The sequence below is a fragment of the Pelecanus crispus genome, chromosome 11 (genome assembly GCF_030463565.1).
Source record: "Pelecanus crispus isolate bPelCri1 chromosome 11, bPelCri1.pri, whole genome shotgun sequence".
NCBI lineage: Eukaryota > Metazoa > Chordata > Aves > Pelecaniformes > Pelecanidae > Pelecanus > Pelecanus crispus.
The window spans coordinates 30,538,888-30,559,964 of record NC_134653.1 but is presented as its reverse complement, the minus strand read 5'-3'; the positions used below and the strand labels follow the sequence as shown (position 1 = coordinate 30,559,964).

Below are 21,077 nucleotides of genomic sequence, written 5' to 3'. Positions count from 1 at the left end.
GGGGGACACGGGGTCGGCTGCCGAAAGGGCTCCCGGGACACTGGCATTTCACTGGGGTCCCCAGACTGGATACACCCGCAACCCGCTGGAAGCTGAGGACGAAGAACCGCTTGTCTATATAGCTCAGAAATCATTTTATCTCCACGAATGTGAACAGGGAATCGCTATGAGTTGCTGCTATCCAGGGAGAGGAGGCTCCGCTCCGCGCGCCTGCGGGCGCCCGGCCGGATCCGTGCGGGGCAGAGCCCCGTGCCGCAGCCGGCCGGGAGGCTCCCCGGCAGCCGGTGCCAGCCCGGCAGCCAGCCGGCACGGCGGCCGCAGGGAGCTCGCGCCTGACCTGTAGCTGAAGTCCGTAACTTGCACTGCTTTGATTAAAGCTAATAATGGGGGACAGTCTGGAGGCTATTTAAGAAAAACACTTGAAAACTTGAACAGATTTTGTTTTGTTTTTTGGGTTTTGGTTTTTTTTTTTTAGTTGACTAGGCTGTACATCTACGTGTTGGCTGCTACAGAGTCTCCCCCCGCCCCTCTTCTTCCTCATCCTCCTCTCACCTGGCCCCGCGTTGGCCACCGGCTCCTATTCCCACTCAACCGGGAGGTTTGGTGCCCCCACGCTGGGTGCCCAACCGGACCCCCTGGCCCCTCTCCTGCTCCACGGCACCTCCGGGAACCTGCCCGGGTCTCACATTTCCAGGCTGGTTTTTTTTCCCCCCTTACTGTCAGTTCCACCTTGGTTCTGGGTTACAGGCGACCATGGTACCAGGGGCGCTCACATACCTCCTTTTCTCTTTTTTTTTTTTTAAAAAAAAAGTTCCAAAATGCTCATTATGGTCCGTTATTCACTATGTGTAATTATGTGTTTAATTCATTTTAAAAAGGCTCCGCACTGCAAAATACAAAGTGTTTTGGTGTTTAAAGGAAAAAAAAGAAAAATACCCTGATGAAACCCAAGGTGATTGTGCTCGGAAAAGAGGTACTGTATCCCTGAAAGGCCTGTTCAAGCACTAAGTGCATTTACAAATCTCTGAGAATGTTTTTTTTTATACTAAAATTGACCATTATATTCTACTGTGAGAAGTGCTGGCTGCACTATATTGTTTTAAAAATGAGAGAAAACAAATGAAAAAAAAAAAAAAAAACCAACACAAAACCCGCAAGCCGTGTGTCCGGATGGTGTTTTTCCCAAAGTAAAACCAGGATATCGCTGGACGTGTGCTCTGGAGTTTCTTTGCTTTGCTGTGGCCTCCCTTGGGTCCCCCCCAAAGCTGGGACCCCCCCCCCCAGGTCCTCACCTTCCTCCCGCAGATTTTTAGGGCACAGAGGAGCACCTATAAATAACCCGCTAACAACGCTGAGCCATTAATCCGGCCCCGGCGCCAGCCTCCGCCTCGCACCCAAAGGGTGGCCAGGCGAGGCGGGTGCACGTGGGCCAAATCCCCGGGGATTAGGGCTGCGGCCCCGCGTGCACCCGCAGGATGCTCACCCCTCGCAGCCCCGAGGGCCGGGTGATGGGCACCGGGGGTCAGGTACCACATCCCCATCCCGGGACTGGTGGCCACCACGGGTGCAGCAGTGACATCTCCCCCGCCATCCATCATCTGCGGCAAGTTTGCCACCGAGTTCCCACCCGGCAGGAGGGTTTCCTGGTGCTGGGGCGGGATGGGGGCTCTCCGGCAGCCCCGCTGTGGCTGGGAAGCTGCTCCCCCCTAACCCAGACCACCCCCCCTTGCTCTGCCCCGGCAGCAGCTTCCCAGCCTGAACAATGAGCCAGTTGCATTAAGATAATAGTATTAAATCCCAAATAGCTCTGGGCAGAGGGCGCGTATCCCCGGCCCCCATGTCCCGCGGCGGTGACATATGGCGTGCCGTTATCCCGGCCGGGGAGAGGGCTGAGGGCGGTGGGGGCTCAGCTGCCTGCTCGCGCCCCTGCCCGTGGTTGCCTGTGACCCCAGCACGGCTGTGGGGGCACGGCGGGGGTTGCTTTATTTTCCACCTGCAAGATTGGGATCGTTTTTAAACCCATTCCTGCCCACACTTGCCCATGGCCGTCGCTGGCTGGGGGACCAGTCCCGGCAGAAACCCACGGCAGGGTTGCAGGAGTAGTGCAGCCCGCTCCGGCCCGTGGCCGGGCATCCGGCATGGAGCGGCCACGACCCGTGCCAGAGCCGCCAGCCTCAGCTGTGCATGGAGGGGACACCCAAAACACAGCACGGCCGTGGATGTGGTCTGGGAGCCACTAAAGGGAGGCAGAGGGCTGGTTTGCTGGGGCAAAGCTTTATTATTCTTATTTTTTTTCCCTTGTGCTCCTCCCCCCAGCCCTGCTGGGAATGAGGACAGGGATGGGGATGGGGACAGGGATGGGGACGGGGACAGGGACACGGCCATGCAACCACATGCCTGGAGCTACCCCACGGCCATGGCTGCAGCCTGGGAGCGCAGCTCCATTTGTCTCATTTGCTCTCTTGCCATAACCGCGGCACGCGTGGTTCTGCCGATATTTATGGCATGCCGGGAGGGGACCGCTCCGTCACCGGCAGCGAGCAGCGTGACAGCTGATCCAGGGAACAAAGAGAAATTGGGACAAAAGGAAATTTTCACAGAGGTTAATGTTACTGGGGGAGGGGGGGTGTGCCATTGCCTGCCTGCATGTTAAAATTAGACCGGCTAGAGGAAAATATTTGCTTAGATCTTTGTCATTAAAAAGAAGCCACATCAAAAGAAATGTGAGGTTGAAGCACGGCAGTGCTGGTGGGTGCCGCTGTGCTGGGCATGGGGGGGGGGGGGGGGGTGGCTGCAGCCCCTCCATGTGCCTCCCCTCATGCACTGGGGGCTACCAAAGGGGTGGGCCCTACCCAGTCCAGGGCTGCCTGGTGCAAAGAGCCTCGCCGGGGGCTTTGGGGCCCCCAGGAGAAACTTTGCTCCGTTACCGGTTCCCCTCCTAAGGGGGGATTCATTAGCACTGCCTCCATCATATTTCCCACATCGCCATAAATCAGGGCAAGCGGCTGGAGCGACGGCGCGATCCATCTTGCAGGTCTCGAAGTCATTACATTTCATTAGGAGGTGCGCGGGGTTTTTATTATTTAGCAGGTTAATTCTCCCCTCAGCTAGCTCCCTCTCGGAGGAGGATTTCACTGTGCACGGGAAGACTTCAAACGTGTAACGCAAAATAAATGGGTCCCCCCTCGGCGGGTGCCTGCCTCCATCCAGGGCTGCCGCAGCGCCGGCTGCAGCGGGCGCAGGTGAGTCCGTGGGGACCCAAAGCGCGTGCAGATGCCGGCTGGAGGCGGGACAGGGACCCGCCCTGAGATACATCCTGGCACCCAGGGCAAAGCCACCGGCACCCATAGCCCCCTCGCCCCGGCGGGGCACAGCACCCCATAAGGGCTGCAGGAATGCACTGGGGGGAAATGATGCCATTTCTGGTCTGCAGTTATCTTCCTATTAAAATAATAATGATAATTTCTAAGGCAGGTGTCTATGAGGCTGATATTAAACTTAGCGGCTGCCTTTGCTCTTTGAGAGTGAGGAGAAGAGACAGGCAGTATAAATTGCATGGCTGCAAAAGGACTTAAAAAAACCCATCTCTCATTTTGATTGATATTAGCTTCACAAATTAAGCTTTAGATTTATCTAAAAATAAATTTGCTTCCGCGCTCCGCATTCTGGATGACAAGTGCTTTTCTCTTCCCTTTGTTGGGTTTGTCACCGCTGGCAGGGCGGCACGAGGGGGGGCGGGAAGGGGCCGTGCCCAAGCACCCCCAGCCCCTGGGCTGTCCCCCACCTCCTCAGCCATGCCCAAAGGCAGAGGGTGCAATAGCTCAGGGCTTGGCAGGGCAGGGTGTAAAAGGGCCAAAGGCAAGCCCTGCAGCCCCGAAGGTGGCAGAGGCATCCTGTGCTGGGATGTCACCGCCGTGGCCGCGGTGTCCCCATCCCCACCAAGCCATCGTGGGGTCCAGTGTGATGGCGCAGGGCGCTGGGCCATAGCGACATCCGCCCCTCCTGCATCCCAATCGCTTCAAACCCCGATTGCACATGGTCCCTCAGCTTTGGGACATTAGAATTTGCAGGGGGGGGGTGGGGTGGGAAATTTGGGTTTTCTTTCCAAATTATGCTGGAAAATCCCATCTCCAGTCCAGTAGCCGGGGGCAGCTGTGGCACAGCACCCACCTCTGGCACACCGGGCGGCCGAGGCGCAAGCCAGGGCTCCCCCAGCCTGTGTCCCCAGGTCTGGTGGGGCCCAGCCACTTGGCTGGGGGAAAGCAAAGTTTATCATTTTCAAATAACAGCCGGCGTGAAAGCGGGAGCCGTCTCAGCTCCTCATTCAATTATGCAGCATGAGCTGAGAGCTGAAACCTCAGCCTCTCCTAAGTAGTGATAATGAAACTTATTCATGCCCTCACCCTGGGGAAATACTTAAACCACAATATGAGAGATATATGTAAATCACATTTAAACGGAGACAGCGCAGTTAAAGCTAACGGCGAGTAATCAAGTTTGAAGATGAAGTGTCCCCTTTTCTGCTATATCATTTGCTTACTGAGCTGGGCTGCCTCCAGGGCCCTGGCCAGTGTCTCTGCCACCATGTCACCGTGCCACTGGTGCCCATCCAAATCCATCCTTCAGACCTACACAATGTCCAGCAGCAAAAGGAAACTATGCCATTGCAGGTGGCTGCGAAGGGAGATGAGCAGAAAAGGAGCATCACGGTTAAAGGGATGGGATGGGATGGGATGGGATGGGATGGGATGGGATGGGATGGGATGGGGTGGGATGGGGTGGGATGGGGTGGGATGGGGTGGGATGGGGTGGGGAGCATCCCGGCGAGGCAGTGCTGCCCGTCCTGCTGCCCATCCCGCCAGGACCTCATCCTGCTCCTGCCGAGTAGCCCCCCAGGCCCCAAACTTCAGCCCCATCCCCTGCCCGCCAGCAAGGCACCGCAAGGGCAGCCAGGCAGGAGCGGGCCAGCGGCCTCATCCCGCAGACCCACGTCCCGCAGGCCGGTCCCCGCCCAGGCCGGGGCGAGGGGTGCAGGGGGAGGCCGGGGCGGGTGCCCAGCTCAGCGGCAGACCCTCCGTTAGCCCCCGGGCCGGCTCCCCCCAGCCCGGGGCCGCCCAGCCCCGCCGCCTGCCCGGCCGGGTGTGGGGCAGGAGCCCAGCACGGCCCGGCCCCGGCTCCCCCCGGGCTGACGGGCTCGGAGCCGGCATCGCGCGGTGTCTGGTGCCCTCCAGCGGCACCGCGGCCCCGGCCCTGCGCTGTGGGCCGTGCACTGCAGCCCTGCACCGCAGCCATGCACTGCACCTGTACACCCCAGCCATGCACCGCAGCCCGGCACCGCAGCCATGCACTGCACCTGTACACCGCAGCCATGCACCGCAGCCCGGCACCGCAGCCATGCACTGCACCTGTACACCGCAGCCCTGCACCGCAGCCCTGCACTGCACCTGTACACCCCAGCCATGCACCGCAGCCCTGCACCGCACCTGTACACCCCAGCCATGCACCGCAGCCCTGCACCGCAGCCATGCACTGCACCTGTACACCCCAGCCATGCACCGCAGCCCTGCACTGCACCTGTACACCCCAGCCATGCACCGCAGCCCTGCACCGCAGCCATGCACTGCACCTGTACACCCCAGCCATGCACCGCAGCCCTGCACCGCAGCCATGCACTGCACCTGTACACCCCAGCCATGCACCGCAGCCCGGCACCGCAGCCATGCACTGCACCTGTACACCCCAGCCATGCACCGCAGCCCGGCACCGCAGCCATGCACTGCACCTGTACACCCCAGCCATGCACCGCAGCCCTGCACCGCAGCCATGCACTGCACCTGTACACCCCAGCCATGCACCGCAGCCATGCACTGCACCTATACACCACAGCCATGCACCGCGGCCCTGCACCACAGCCATGCACTACACCTGTACACCACAGGCATGTACCGCAGCCAGTAGTGCACCTGTACACCGCAGCCATGCACCGCAGCCCTGCACCACAGACATGCACCATAGCCCTGCACCTCAGCCATGTACTGCACCTCTACACCGCAGCCATGCACCACAGCCCTGTACCGCAGCCATGTACTGCACCTGTACACTGCAGCCGTGCACCGCAGCCCTGCACCGCAGCCATGTACTGCACCTGTACACTGCAGCCGTGCACTGCACCCATGCACCATAGCCATGCACTGCAGCCATGCCCCATATCCATGAACCACAGACATGCACCTCAGCCATATACTGCACCTGTACACCGCAGCCCTGCACTGCAGCCATGTACTGCATTGGTACACTGCAGCCGTGCACTGCAGCTGTGCGCTGCAGCCATGCACCACAGCCCTGCACCATAGCCCGTTGCACCATAGCCCTGCACCGCAGCCATGTACTGCACCTGTACACTACAGCCATGCACCGCAGCCATGCACCATCGCCATGCACCACAGCCAGTAGTGCACCTGTATGCCGCAGCCATGCACCACAGCCCTGCACCATAGCCCTGCCCTGTAGCCCTGCACTGCAGCCACGCACCACAGTCGTACACTGCAGCTGTGCACTGCAGCTGTGCAATGGCAGCCATGCACCACTGGCCATGCACCACCAGATGAGCACAGGGCTGCCAGGACCAGGCTCCCCCATCTCGTGGGCAAAGCAGCCAAGGCCAGGAGGGCACCACCGGGTGCCGCAGCCAGCCATGACCCCGACCCGGTGCTCGGTGCGGCCCTGCCCATCTCAGCAGGCACAGGGTGCTCTGCCCCGTGTCTTGTGGGCTTCTGCCCGCTCCGTGTGGGCAGGCATCACGGTGTCCTGCCAGGCTGGCAGCAGGCTCCAGGCAGCACAGGGCACCACGAGAGGGGATGTCTGCAGAGGAGTGTGAGCTCAGCGTGTTGGGTGGCCATCCGCTGCCTGATGGCACGGCACGGCACGGCACAGCACAGTGCAGGGAGCAGCAGGCTCCTGCCTCCCTCCTGCAGACCTGCTGGCAGCAATGCTCTCCCAGCCGGAATCAGCCAATGCCAGGAGGAGGCGGTGGTGGCAGGTCAGTCTTTATTACTAAATAAATAGTTGTATAAATCTTGTGCAAAAACGTGTGGCAAAAACCATTGGCCTCGGTGGGCAGAGGGGGACGCGCTCCCCACACCCTGCCTGCGGCAGAGGTTCCTGGCATGGCACGGCCGATGGCCCCAGCTCGGCAAAGCGAAGCAGCGGCGCTGGAGCTCGCCTGTGTGAGCTGGAGCCCCCCAGCACTGATGGGGCAGGGCCAGGACCCCCCATCCGGCTGGACACCTGCCAGGACAGCAGCTGCCAGAGGGACGGAGGCTGCACGAATCCCTGAGGAGCAGACAAGCACCATCCAGCCCAGTCCGCAATTCTGCTGGCTGTGCCGGGGCCGTGCCGGGCATCCAGGCAGAGTCTGTCAGCTCCCAGCATCGCTGTGCTAGAGCGGGGAGCCTGAGGCCTGGCCGTGCCGCCGCTCCCGCGCCTCTGTCGTCCCCATGGTCCCCAGCGGCACCACCACCTCCTCCGGCTGGCAGCTCTTGTTGAGCTCCACCACGCGCGGCACCACCGTTGACCAGCGATCTGCAGAGACAGCAGGAGTTTGTCAGAGCCGGGAGCCTGTTGCTGCTCCCCCCTTGCCGGTCAGCCCCACGCCACCTGCCCCCACAGCAAAATCTGCTCCTGGGGCTCATCAGAGGCTGCAAGCTGCATCCCAAGGGATGTTCCCAGCCCACAGCACCGCGCTCACCTCCCCACAGCCCCCAAGGGATGCTCCCAGCCCATGGCACCGCACTCACCTCTCCGCAGCCGGCCTACGGTGTGGGAGAAGCCGTAGTACTGGTACGTGTCGCTCTTGCCTGGGTCCTCGCTGATGATGCCCAGATTCTGATTCCAGTGGGACCAGTTCACCTCGTCCACTCTACAGGGAAGGTCAGACCCGGAGGGGCTGCACGGAGCGGCTGGGAGCCAGGGTGGCAGCTTCTGCATCCCTGCACCATCCCACTACCGGTAATGCCACCTGGCTCCAGATTAGTACAAACTAACCAGCAAACAAACGCACGGTGCCGGCACCCCAAAATGCGGCTCGCTGCGGTGGGAGAGGCTCAGCTGCTCCCAGTCCCCGGCTCCCCAGGGCTCCCACAGGCACCTGCCTTTACCTGAAGCACCAGCGGCGGTCAGGCGTCCCATCAGTGCCCTTCCCCACGGTGACCATCTCCCCCGAGCGGAAGGCTCTCCGCAGGAACACAGGGAAGGAGCGCTCGATGTCCAGGATGGTGGTGGCCCACTGCCAGGGACACCAGGGACCCCTCAGCCACTTGGGGATGAAGGCATGGGGGTCCCTTGCCCAGGTGGTGCTGCTTTGATGGAGCTTGGGGTGCTGCAGTGCAGCTCCTGGGGCGGTACCTGCAGCTTCCAGATGTGCTTGCTCTCCTTGGAGACTTGGCCCACGGTCTCACCCATGAGAGCAATAAGCATGTTGAGGAGGAGCACGAAGGTGAGGATGATGTAGGTGACGAGGAGGATGATGAAGACGCCGGGGTACTTGGCACTCTCAAGCATCTCCAGGTCACCCATGCCAATGGTGAGCTTGAAGAGGTCGAGCAGGAAGGTGCTGAAGGTCTGGCTGTCCCGGCAGGAGGGGTAGGCGGGCACCGTGCAGTTGGACTGCTCCTCACTGCAGGACTCGCTGCTGGGACACGGGTTGAGGAGGGACACCAGAGCTGGGGGAGGAAGGACAGGGGTGGCGAGTCCGTGGGGGCAGTAGCAAGGATGATGGGCCCCGATGTGGCTCTGCACCGGCTGAGTCCCCTCCCTCTCCACCGCAGGAGGTGGCAAAGGCTGAGCCTACAGGCAGGTAGGACAGAGCCGGGGTTCCAGAGCACCCTGCCCGGCCGTGCCATGTCGTGCCGCAGGGCTCATCCTTCCCCCGAGCGCTGGCTCACCGGCCAGGCGCCTACCTGATGCGTAGCCGATCATGAAGAGCAAGTAGACCAGGAGGAAGCGGAAAAGGTCTTTGAAGAGGATCTGCAAGGGATGGAGAGGGGGGTGAGGTGTGGTGGACCACAGTGCCCAGCTGTGTGCTGGGGCACCATCGCCGAGCCATGCCACAGGGACAGCCGGGCTGAGAACAGAGCATTGGTGAGCCACAAGAAACCTAAAGAAAGCACGGAGGGCCCTCCTTTTGGGCCACACATCCATAGGAGGACCAGCCCTGCTGGGGAAGGAGAAGACCCCCGACCCCACTGGACCTTCTGGATCATGATGCTGTAGGTTCCCGTCAGCTTGAGCCCCCGGGTGAAGTACAGAGCGTTCATCCAACCCAGCACCAGTGCGAAGACCATGACGGCCAGGTAGGCCTCGATGCCGCCCAGGTACAGCCCCGCCGTGATGATGACCAGCACCGAGTAGATGAAGCTGGAGGAGAGCCAGGTTCAGACCCTGCACTGACAGCCACCGCCGGCTACTGCCCCTTGCAAGCCCGGGGGTGCTGTGGCTCAGGGAGGCCCCGGGGGTTCCCCACGTACTAGAGCAGCTGGAAGGAGCCGTCTATGAAGAAGGAGTTCACGCCTGGGCACTTCTTCATGAACAGATCTTTGATCTGGGGGAGAGAGGGAGAGGTTGGGAGGAGCTGGGGGGAGCAAGCCCCTGCGCGGCAGGATCCCGGTGTCCGGGGGGAGTCGCGGCAGGGGCTGATGCCTCAGGAGATGGGGCTGTCGCCCTCGAGTTGCTCCTGGCGTGGAGATCACGAGGGCTCAGCTGTCCCACGGGAGGACCCCCCGCCTTGCTGCACTGACGTTTGTGAAGAAGAAGAGGATGCCGGTGAGAAGGGTGATGATCTCCCCGGCCAGGCGCAGGTAGTCGACAGTGGTGGTATACGGGTAGGGGGGCTGCAGGGAAAGGACAGAGCTGAGCTGCTCCACCACCCCAGGGCAGGCAGGGCTGCTTGGGGCAGGGAGGAGGTGCTGGCCCATGGGACTGTGCCACGGTCTCGTGGGACTCACAGGGCCTTCCATGGGGCGGTAGTAGGCGACGAGGGTGAAGATGACCATGGCGCAGAGGTAGGAGATCACGCTGATGTAGAAGGAGACGGCCCCGAACTTGCGCCACTTGTCACGCAGCAGCTCGTTGATGGGCTCCACGGCCAACATCTCGTGACGGTTCTGGTGGGATATGGGTGCTGTCAGCAGGGACCTGGCCCCGTGGCTCCCCTAGTTCCCCCCGGCCCCTGCGCACCTCGATTTTGCTGTTGTAGACAAGGATCTCCAGCACGGACACCTCCTCTCCACAGGTGTCCAGCGAGGAGAGGTCGTAGAGGGAGGAGTAGACGGGGCCGTACGCCCAGTCCTTGAACTTCCGCGAGAGGTGCCGGGCGTCCTCATCCGTGATCTCCCGCCGGATGATGTGCTGGAAGATCTGCCAGAGGGAAGGACCGCTCGCCCACAGGCGGACCCACACCCGGCCCCCACCTGCTCGGGGCACCCCGCTCTCCCCCCAGCCCACCCCAGGCACATCCCCTCCTGCTGCTGCACACCCCAACCCACCCTCTGCACCCCAGGGGGGGCCAGGGTGCTCCTGGGGTGCTCCCAGGGTGCTCCCGGGGAGCAGGGACACCATCGCAGCAGGCAGCCCCCCAGGATGTTGCAGCTTCTGCATTTTTAACAAACCCCCTACCCACACTGCTGGAGGACAAGCGCAAGTAATGGGAAAGGATGAGATGTGCCGAGGGCCTGCGGTTAATTAGGGAAGGGACGGAATGCAACCGGGGGGTTAATTAGCCAGGTTAATAGGCTGCACATGCAGATTTCCAACAGCATCTGCAGAGAGAAGCCGTGCTGCTCGCTGCCGGCAGGGACATGCACCAAGTGCGACAGGGCTCAGCCAAGAGCTGACGGGGGCTCAGCCCTTGCAGCCGGTGACGGCAGGGCAGACGGCTCCCGGCTCCAGGGGGGTCACTGTACCCCAATCTTGCCAGTCTTGGCAGCCATCATGAGGGGGGAGAGGCCGTCGTTGTTGAGCAGCGCCTCCAGGTTGGTGTCGGGGAAGAGCTTGGCGCACTTGACCAGGAGCAGGTCATACATTTTGGTGACGAACTTGGTGTTCTCGCGGGTGTTGTCGGCGATGGCGACCAGGGCGTGCAGCACAGTGTTGCCGCGGGAGTCCTGGCGCCGCAGGTCTGCCTGCTTGTGCCCGTTCTCCGTCAGGTAGTGCACGATGTGGGGCTGGTTGGTGCAGGCAGCCAGCGAGAGGGGCAGCTCGCCTGGGGGGACAGCACGCTGTCGGGGCGCCCGTCGCCCTGACCCTGCCGCGGGGGCATCCCCAGGACGCAGCCGGTCCCCCTGGGTGACCTGCCGGCTCCCTCCCCGCTCACCGAAGTAGAAGTAGCCGCCCTCGTCCTTGGGCTGGAAGAAGCGGCCGCGGGCCTGGGCGTGCACATCTGCTCCCTTCTCCACCAGCAGCTCCACGTAGTGCTTGCAGCGGCGCTCAATGGCGATGTGCAGGGCTGTCTGACCTGTGCCGCCGGCGCCCATCAGCCCCGGCCTTGCCCCACGAGTTCCCCCACGTCCGCAGCCTTTCCGGGGTACCTGCTGCTCCAGTCCCGAAGCCCCCCTGGAGCCCCCCAGCCTGCCCAGGGTCCTCGCTGCTCTGGTCTCCAAGCCCTTCCAGGGTCCTCCATCCTCCCCAGGGTCCCCACTGCTGTGGTCCCCAACCTTTGCAGCATCCTCCATCCTCCCCAGGCTCCCTGCTGCTCTGGTCCCCCAACCTCTCTGGGGTCCCCCATGCCCAGGCAGCGCTGGCAGCAGCCCCACACCCCCCTACCTCGGTAGTAGACATCCCTGAAGGGCGAGTTGATGAACTCCCGCATGTTGCCCGTCTTCTCGGCGATGTCGAGGAGGAGGGGGATGGTGTCATTCCTGCCCCCGCTCAGGTTGAGCAGCGCCTTGGGCAGGCAGGTCTTCCCCGTGGAGGGCTCTGGGAGCAGAGGGTGCTGAGGTGGGGCCGGGGTGAGCCCCCCAGGCTATGGGGGTGCCCAGCCCTGCACCCCTGCACGCCCTGGCCAAATCCTTGGCTCCTCCTGGGCACCGCATGTCGCAGCCCCCCGGGCCGGGGCTATGCATCACCATCCCCACGGGGACACGGGGACCACCGGTGGCACGGCACAGCCCCGGCACCACAGGGTCCCAGGGCAGGGCCAGCCCCAGGCGCTCACCTCGGAACTCCTCGTCTGTCAGGCGCTTCTTGTGGGTGAGGAGGAAGGTGAGGAGCCCGTCCAGGCCGGCCGGGGACCCCCGGGAGACGATGTCGAAGAGGATGGGTCTGTTGAAGACCTTGAGGACGGGGGGAGGGTTGGGAGCCGGCCCCTTTGCGCCTGGTGCCTGCTTCCTGCGGGAGAAACGCCAGTGCTGGGAACCAGAGCCGCTGCCTCGGTTTCCCACCTGTGCAATGAGCTTGAGGTTGCTCAGCCACCGGGGAAGGGCACAGGCACCCGGGGGCACCCCTCGGCTGGGGTCACCCACGGGGCCAGGGCAGCCTCTGCACCCACAGCAGCCCCGTGCTCCCAGCATCCACCTCCCAGTATCGCCCATGGGGACTGGTGGGCACCTTGCCGGCTCCCGGCCGCGTACTGCAGCATTTTGGGCCCCCAGCTGTGCCCTCCAGCAGGGATGGGCTGTGGGTTCCGCCACGCTCCAGCGCCACGGGTGAAGCCAGACCGGTTGGAGCAGTAAGTGGCAGCAGGATGGGCTGGGGACAACCGGCTGGCTCCGGGCACCGGCAACACAGAGCAGAAGGACGGTGGCTGCCCCACCAGAGATCTCTGGGGCTGGGGACACATGGGGCATCCCAGTCCCCCCCACCCGCCTGCACCCCTGCCCGCCCAGGGGACCGAGCTCCCGCCGGGGCACAGGGGCACCCCGCTGCCCCGAGCCAGGCTGCACCCCCGGGGTGGGGACAGTGGCTGGGGGCCACAGCGGCCGCCCCAGGTGCCCGGCACAGACAGGCATTGTGTGCCCAGCCACGGGCTGCCCCCCCCCCGGCTCCGGTTTCCTGGCGCAGGGAGGGTGGAGGCCCTCCTGAAAAGCCCTTTCATGCCGGGGAGCCAGACGTCCGCACTGGCCAGGGCAGCGGCTGGGCGCACAGAGCCTCTTTCACGGCGCCGGCAAGGGGGAAGGGGAGCCACGCTCCCGGCCCCGCGGCACCGCGGGGCTGCAGACCCGCACCACGGCACAGCACAGCCCAGCGCTGCCGCTGGGACCTGCTGGCAGCTGCCCCGTGTGCGTGGCACCCTGTGCCCAAAGCACCCCAAAGTGCCACTTGGAGAGCCATGGGGGGTCTGTCCCCATCCCTAGCTGCCTGGCACCCCCATACCCATGGTGCTGCACCCAGTGTGCCCGGGATGTCCCCCACCCCATCGCTCCCCGATGGCACCAGGGTGCACGGGCATCCCCATACTCACTCCGCGACCCTCCTGCGCCAGCGCTTGTTCTCGCTGGGGTGGTGGCGGTAGGTGCCGTAGTCGAAGAGGGAGTCCATGGGGGCTTTCTTGGGCGCTGGGACCACAGCTGACTCGTAGATGGTGGCCTCCAGCAGCTCCATGGGCTTTGGGGCACCTTTCCGGAAGGCGCCGTGGAATTTCATGCGGAGGTTTTGCTTTCCATCCCCAGAACCAGGGGGTCCCCGGGCTGCCTCAGCAGGGGATGGGGTGTCCTCACTCTCAAACAGGTTGGCCAACGAGGAGAGCGGGAAGGAGTCGTTCTGGAGGGACCCATCGTCCCCCGGGCCCTCCCCGGCATCGCTGCCAACAGCGCGTGGGGGTTCTTCGGCGTCTGCCATGCTCCCTGGCCAGAGTGACGGGTGCGAGCACCCTGGGCGGCTGTGACACCCAGCTCCTTCCACGAGAGCAGGAGACCTGGCAGAGGAAAACCCAGCGTCATCCCCAAATAAACCCCGTCCCTCCCCATCCTTTCCCGCAGGGTACCGTGCCCCCGCGCAGGAGCAGGTCCCACACCGACCCCGGCAGCGGTTGGGGCCAGCAGGACCCCCCGCAGCCCAGAGTCTCCTGGCCGGTCCTGCCTGCCCTGAATCTTCTTGGCGCCCACCTACCCGGCCGTGGGGACCCCTCACGTCTGCAGAGGCCCCACCAGCTGCGGTGCTGCCGGCTTCAAAGCGCAGCTGTAATGGTCGAGGGCGAGCCCGGCCCCTCTGCCTCTCCCAGCTGCGGTCGGCTTGGGTGCAGCCCAGGACAGGGCACAGAGCAGACCCTGTGCGCTCCGATCTGCCGCCCAAGGAAAGAAAACATTCCTGGGATACACCCCACGCCCAGGGAAGCGCCTGGAGGCAGTGGAGAGCTGCTGCCGCAGCGCGGCTGGGAGCGGGACCAGGGCTGGTCCCTGATGCCCCACCACTCCAGCAGCCCCAGGGACTAAGTGGGACCTGGCACTGGGTGCCCATGGTGCCAGCACGGCCACGCTGGGCACCATGAGGGGGACGGGCAGACACGGCACAGGGGGGCTGCAGCCCGCGGGAGGGCAGGAGCAGCGGTTAGGACAAGAAATTACGGGTTTAGGTTGCCCAGAGGGAGATGGGACTGCAGGAGAGCCGTGCTACCAGCACGGAGAGCACAGCACTGTACCACGCCACGGGTACCGCCGTGCCCTGCCCACCTGGTCCCTCCGGGCAGGCAGCACTGGCAGGGGCACAGACAGGCAGGGCCGACAGGTGAGTGACCCCGGGTTGTCCCCCGGCCCTGCTTTCCAGGAAAACACACCCGTGAAACACACCAGCATTAAGGCTCAGCCCAGCTCCTGCCTCTGGGGAGCTCAGCCCTCCCTGTGGGTCCCGAGACAGAAAAAGCAGCCGGGAAACGTATCATTTTCTGCTGGGCTGCAGCTTTGTACAACAAGCCATAATGGCAGGCTGGGCCCTCCCAGGACGGGCAGGGATCTCTGCTGGATAACGTGCTTCTAATTAGGCAGCGTGTCCCACAGCTGCCCGTGGCAGCCCCACGGCGGGGGCCCACGATGCTCTCATGGACATGGGTGATGAGGGCTGCAAACAGCCCCGAAATTCTGCAGCAGTGGAGTGGGCTTCAGGCAGCGGTCCCCTCCTCCCCGCCACCCTAGGGGGCACCCAGCAGGGACAGTGCAGCCCTGGGTAGCACCCAGCAAGGGATGGTGCGGCCCTGGGAGACATGGGGCAAGCTGCAGAGCCGACACAGTTTCTCCTCCTTGCTGACCTTCCTGCCATTGCCCTCTCTGCAAGAAATTCCACAAGCACCTGCCAAAGCCCACAGGTCCCACACCCCGACCCCGGGCAAACACGGGCCCTCGGAGGGCCGATTTGTCCTTGGACAACAGAGAAGAGAGGATGGCCAAGCATGCTGACCCTGCGGGCTGTGCGTGGGGACGGAGGGCCTGACCCCTCTGAGCTGCGTTGGGAAGCACAGCTTTAGGGAAAAGCCCAAACATGGCACAGGCTGTCACACGCGGCCGGAGCCCAGAGCAGAGGCAGGGACAGGCACAGAATCATAGACTCATAGAATGCTTTGGGTTGGAAGGGACCTTCAGAGATCATCCAGCCCAAACCTCCTGCAGCAAGCAGGGACAGCTTTAACATCTTTAACACAGGACATGGTTCCCCGTAGGAAGCAGCTGAGGGCATCAGCTGTGGGACTCGGCGGGGTGGCAGGCAGCCCCGGGGATGCTCGTGGGGCCGGAGCATGGGGAGACGTGGGGCAGAAGCGAGGGGACAAGTGGAAAGGGCAGGTGGGGCCGGGAGCCGGCACTGACGCCAGCGACCGGGGCAGGAAGCTTGCGTCGGAAACGACGGATTTGCTGGCCAGTGCCGTCAGCCTGGGTGCTCCCATGGGCACAGTTGCTGCCAGGAAAGGTGCTGTCAATGGGGTTTTATTTGGCTTATTAGTTATTTGGGTTTTTATTTTTCAGACTTCCTCACCCCACGGAATAAGTGAGTCAAGGCGCGGCTCACCGCGTGCCAAGGCTTGCCGGCACGGCCCTGGCTCTCGCATCCAACGCAAACCCTCCCGCCTGCTCCCCCACGTGCGCTCCCACCTCTGCCCAGCTTTCCACCAAGTTACCTCCCAGCCAGACCAGTACCCCCAGTACACTCCAGCCCACCATGGGGCCATGGACACTGGCACCGACACCGGGACGTGCAGGGACGTGCCCCGGGCGGGCGGCAGGGAGGGTGCCCCATTAGCGGGTGGTACAGATTTTGCCACATTAAAGTGTTCCTCAAACGAAAGCACCAAGGGCTCCGGGTAGGAGTGAATCACTGAAACCACATCGTGTTCACGTTCAGCCCCGGTGGAAACGCTCATCCGGAGCGAACCAGCCAGCTTCCAAAACAAACCGCGCCGCCGGGACCGTGCTCACGCAGTCCAACAGATGAACTTCAAAACCATCGGTAACCCCTTCCCCAAAGCTCCCGTGGGAACACACCCGGCACCTCACCCTCGCAGCGGTGAGCCCCCAAACTGGGGTCAGGACCCCGCAGTGCCACGGGGAGCCCATGGGGCTGGGCCCTGCCTTGCCCAGCTCAGTCTGCAGCCCTGTCCTCACCCCGGGGCTCCGTCCTGCCCCGCTCCCCGTGTCCCCGCCCCGGGGGGCTCCGTCCTGCCCCGCTCCCCGTGTCCACACCCCGGGGGGCTCCGTCCTGCCCCGCTCCCCGTGTCCACACCCCGGGGGGCTCCGTCCTGCCCCGCTCCCCGTGTCCCCGCCCCGGGGGGCTCCGTCCGGCCCCGCTCCCCGTGTCCACACCCCGGGGGGCTCCGTCCTGCCCCGCTCCCCGTGTCCCCGCCCCGGGGGGCTCCGTCCTGCCCCGCTCCCCGTGTCCACACCCCGGGGGGCTCCGTCCGGCCCCGCTCCCCGTGTCCACACCCCGGGGGGCTCCGTCCTGCCCCGCTCCCCGTGTCCCGGCCCGGTCACCCCCACGGCCGTGCCGCCCCCGGTTCGTGCGGGCCCCCCCGCCCCGCCCCGCTCCCGGCCCGTTACCGCAGCGCGTCCCGCGAAGGCTCCCGCAGGCTCCGGCGCCGCCGAGTCGCCGCGGGGCCCGTCCCGGGGAGCGGCCCCTCCCCGGCCCGGCTCCGGGGGCGGGCGGCACCGGGACCCGCCTGCGGGAGTGGCCCCCGCCCGCCCCCTCCGCTCCTGCGGCACCCGGGCACCGGCAGCCCCGCAACACCCTCCCCGAAACAACAGCCCCCCCCCGAAACACCCTCCAAAACCAAGCCCCACAATACTCTCCCCGAAACAGCCCCCTCCCAGGAACAACCCCCCCGAAACACACTCTCTGAAACGGTCCCCCTACCAGGAACAGCCCGCCAAAACAGCCTCCCCAAAACAAGCCTCCCAGAACAACCGCCCTGAAACAGCCCCCACAAGGAACAGCCCCAAAAACTCTCCCCAAAACAGCCCCTCCAGCAAAAGCCCCCAAAATCTCCTTCCCCAAAACAGCCCTCCCCCTGGCACAGCCCCCCAAAACACCCTCTCTGAAACATCCCGCCCAAGGAACAACCCCGAAACACCCTTCCCGAAACGCCTTCCCCAAAACAGTCCCCTCCAGGAGCAGCCTGAAAACAGCCCCCCCCAGGAACAAGCCCCAAAACAGCCTCCCCAAAACAAGCCCTGAAACAGCCACCCAGGCCGAGGTTACTGTGAGTTTTTATTAAATTTTGCTTCTCTGCCCCGCTGGCGCGGGGCTCGGCAGCGCCGTAAGGCGGTCGGTTAATAAGGCAACGCGTGCTTCCATAAACACCGTGTCGGGACAGTCCCCCGGCTTCAGCCGGCGCAGCCGCCCCAGCGGAGGGGGCTCGCTCCCACGCAGGCGCTGGAGGAGTTGGGGTCACCCAGGAAAGTCATCGGCTCCTCCGCTGTGGGCACCGCCGGCGTCATTCGGGCAGTTTCTCACCCGGGCACCCATGGGTGGACGAGTGACATCGGGCACCCGTCGGCACACGGCAGGTACGGGGCGCAGCACGGCCGAGGGTGCAGCGGTGCAGTCCGAGAGTCAGGGCAGAGCCAAGGCAGCGTCGGCAGGACGCTGTCGGCGGGACGCTGCTGCCAGCCACGCTTCATTCCCCGTACCGCGGTAGACATAAACCCAGCGGTTAGGATTAGAAACACTTGGGTTTCCTCTTTAGTACAAAAGCTTGGGAAATCCTACGATGACACGAGGTACAATTGTTTTATTGCCGTACTCTCAATAGAAATTTTTTTTTTTTTAAGAAAACAGGTTATCCACTGCAGGTCTAGACGACAATCGAAGTCGCCCGACAGCTGGGAGCTGCCCCAGCTGCCTCAGTGATTAAGACGCAGGTAGCACCCATCGCACCTTATTTAAACGCTGCCAGTCCCGCGCGAGCCTTAGGCTTTGTAGCTCAGCTCGGCATTCATCTTTGTGTACATCTCATAAATTGCATCCAGGATGGGGGTGACCCTCAAGAGAAACTGATGAATCTTCTCTATGCTTTCTTCCTCTTTGACTTCTTTACCCTTCTCTAATGCCTTCAGCAAATCCGATTTGTACGGAAGAGCGTAGACCGAGCCCTATAAAACAGGGGAAGAAGCTGTAAGGTTCCCACAAACCCAAAGTCCTCCCCATCCCACATGCAGGACCCCAGTTTGGGTTGTTCCCGTGCGCCTCCGAGCACCCGGAGACCCCGCAGCGTCGGAACGCTGCGGGGTCTCCGGGTGTTCGGAGGCGCACGGAAACAACCTTGGGAATGTTGGCTGGACGCTCAGAGAAGCAGGGATGCGCAGAGAGGGTCCCCTGGAAATACTGCTCAAAATAGATCAGCAGCTTCCCATGTTTCCCAGCCCTAATAATTTTCTAACACACATCACTGCTCGGGGCAACTAACGGAGCAGCTGGGCTTAAAGAAGGGCTGCTTTCCTCCGCAGAGACGTGGATGCTCACCATGAAAAGCTTCTGCAGCATCCAGCCGTGGTATTTCTTCAGCGCAATCTCGTAAGCCTTCATGGCATTCACTCGGATGAGGTTCGGATGTTCCTCGTCCCGCTCACCATCAGAGATGCTCTGCAGCAACACCAGCATGAACTTCAGGCCCCTGTGAGAAGAGCAGCGGTGTCAGGGCAGGGAAGGGGATGCTGCTTCCCAGCCTCCAGCGAGGCACCCCCTGAGCCTGACACATCCGGGCCCCCCAAAAACCCACAGCCCCGGCAGCACACCCTCCCCACAGGGCTGATGCCTGCCCCTGCGTGTTCCTGCTCATGCAGCCAGCGCGCCGGGTTGTGCTCCCCGAAACGCAGCACCCCACGCTGCCCCGGCCAGACCCAGCCCGAAGGGACCAGCCGGATCCATGGTCTCCGCAGCAGCCTCCGGCCAGCGTTCGACAGGCTCCCCACGTGCCAGCACACAGCCCAGAGCAGCCCCCGACGCCGTGAGTCACCTTTTCAACCACATCAGCGCCAGCGTCGCGCCCGTCTTGGGCCAGGCCGAGCCGTGCATCTCCCTCTCCGCCTCCAGGATGTTCTGCAGTGTTTTGAACTTGGCAGGGTTGGAGTCATAAACCGCCCGGATTTTCTGAGAGGGCAGAGAAGGGGGGTTGGCTCCCGGGAGCTGCCGGGCAGAGCGGCAGCGGGCTGGTGCTCACGGCTGTTATATGGGGAAACGTGGTGTCTGCAGCGAGCACCGCAGCTGCTAAATGCTGCTTTCACCAGGGAACCTTCTTAATAAATGCACCGAGATGAGCCGCTGCCAAGCCTGAAAGCCCCCATGGGAAGAAAAGCCCTTTTTAAACACCTCTGGGTCTTGCCTCTCCAATCCCACAGCATCTCTACCCGGGGGTTCATCCTCCTGCGCCCCTTCCTACCTTGATATTTCCAGTCAGGTCTGCTTTGACTGGAGAGTAGACGATGGGAGTCCCCAGGCAATCTGTGGAAACACGGAGGGAGGACGATTGGTCATTAGGGGACACAGGAGACACTACAAAGTCCTGAGTTGTAACCAACAGGTTTCACCTTAACCATAGCCAAGGCACAGAGACACACACCAGCGAGGCCGGGAACAGCTCTTCAGGCTTCACACACGGCTGTGGCGAGCGGCTGCCGGCCCTCCGGGACAGCCCTGCCTCCCGCCACGGCCCCCCGCGGCCCCCCGGCTCCAGGACACGGCCCCGACGTGATGGTCTGGAGCAGCACGATGGGCACAGGACCCTCTCTGCCCGTCCCCAGGCAGGCAGCCCCGCGTCCTGCCCGGCCGAGCCCTGCCACGGAGCCGTCACACAATAGTCGACATTGTGGAGGGCAGCGGGACGGCGCAGGCCGTCGTGGCACGAGGGCAGCCGTGCCGATGCACACCCACGGCCCCGACGTGGGGCGAGCGGCCACGGGTGGGATCCATGGGCCCGCCGGGAGCTCCCTGCCCCGAGCGATGCCTCCGGCCGGGGCGTACCGGGGGAAGGCGGCCGGGCCCTGCTGCGGCGTCGGCGGCTCTGCCGGGGCGTGGGGCCCCGGGGGTCAGCGGGACGTTTCCCAAAGGGGCTGCTCGGCAGGTTTGACGGGACCGTGATGCAACCCCGGCCCCACCAAGCTGCTTCCCCGGGGAATTCCAGGCACGGGGGGAGGGGAGCAGCCGGCCCGGGGTGAGCACCCACAGGTGGCCCAGGACCGGGGGACGGGCGGACGGACGGACACGGACACGACCCAGAACTGGGGGAGCCCCAGGAGCGGGCACCCAGGACCGGGGGGGCACCCAAGACCGGGAAGAGGCTACCCGGACGGGCGGGGCCCCAGGACCCTCTGCCCGCAGACGGCCATGGCTGGGCGCGGCAGCGGTGCCGGTACCGGGCCGGGCTCTGCCGCAGCTCCCGGCCCCGCAGACGGCCGGCCTAGGCTCACCGAAGAAGGGCGGCAGGTGCGCCACGGCCTCCAGGAAGGGCAGCGTCTCGATCTGCTTGTCGGCCGGCAGCGGCTTGAATTCGTGCTCCAGCAGCAGCGCCATGGCCCGGCCCGGCCCGGCCCGGCCCGCACCGCCCGCTCCGCACCGGCACCGGCACCGGCACCGGCACCGGCCCCGGCCCCGGCCCCGCCGCCCGACCCGGC

General features: G+C 63.8%; 2 protein-coding genes across 3 annotated transcripts; both read right to left on the bottom strand.

Annotated features, from left to right (window-relative positions):
* Positions 1 to 7,438: 7,438 nt before the first annotated feature.
* On the bottom strand, positions 7,439 to 13,830 carry TRPV4 (transient receptor potential cation channel subfamily V member 4). The gene is made up of 15 exons (XM_075718625.1): positions 13,454 to 13,830; positions 12,209 to 12,381; positions 11,818 to 11,970; positions 11,369 to 11,509; positions 10,959 to 11,257; positions 10,234 to 10,413; positions 10,002 to 10,160; positions 9,795 to 9,887; positions 9,525 to 9,598; positions 9,249 to 9,414; positions 8,958 to 9,024; positions 8,404 to 8,720; positions 8,157 to 8,284; positions 7,797 to 7,918; positions 7,439 to 7,581 (listed from the first exon to the last, which is right to left on the bottom strand). The coding sequence occupies exons 1-15, from the start codon at positions 13,828 to 13,830 to the stop codon at positions 7,439 to 7,441; spliced, it is 2,592 nt and encodes an 863-aa protein (XP_075574740.1).
* Positions 13,831 to 17,991: 4,161 nt separating this feature from the next.
* Positions 17,992 to 20,976, bottom strand: GLTP (glycolipid transfer protein). 2 transcript variants are annotated; one of them, XM_075718967.1, is made up of 6 exons: positions 20,874 to 20,976; positions 19,847 to 19,908; positions 19,424 to 19,557; positions 18,931 to 19,081; positions 18,346 to 18,560; positions 17,992 to 18,173 (listed from the first exon to the last, which is right to left on the bottom strand). In XM_075718967.1, the coding sequence occupies exons 1-5, from the start codon at positions 20,974 to 20,976 to the stop codon at positions 18,378 to 18,380; spliced, it is 633 nt and encodes a 210-aa protein (XP_075575082.1). In that variant the 3' UTR covers positions 17,992 to 18,173; positions 18,346 to 18,377. The 2 variants fall into 2 exon arrangements, with proteins under 2 accessions (XP_075575082.1, XP_075575081.1); XM_075718966.1 differs by having other exon boundaries at positions 17,992 to 18,560.
* Positions 20,977 to 21,077: the final 101 nt, after the last annotated feature.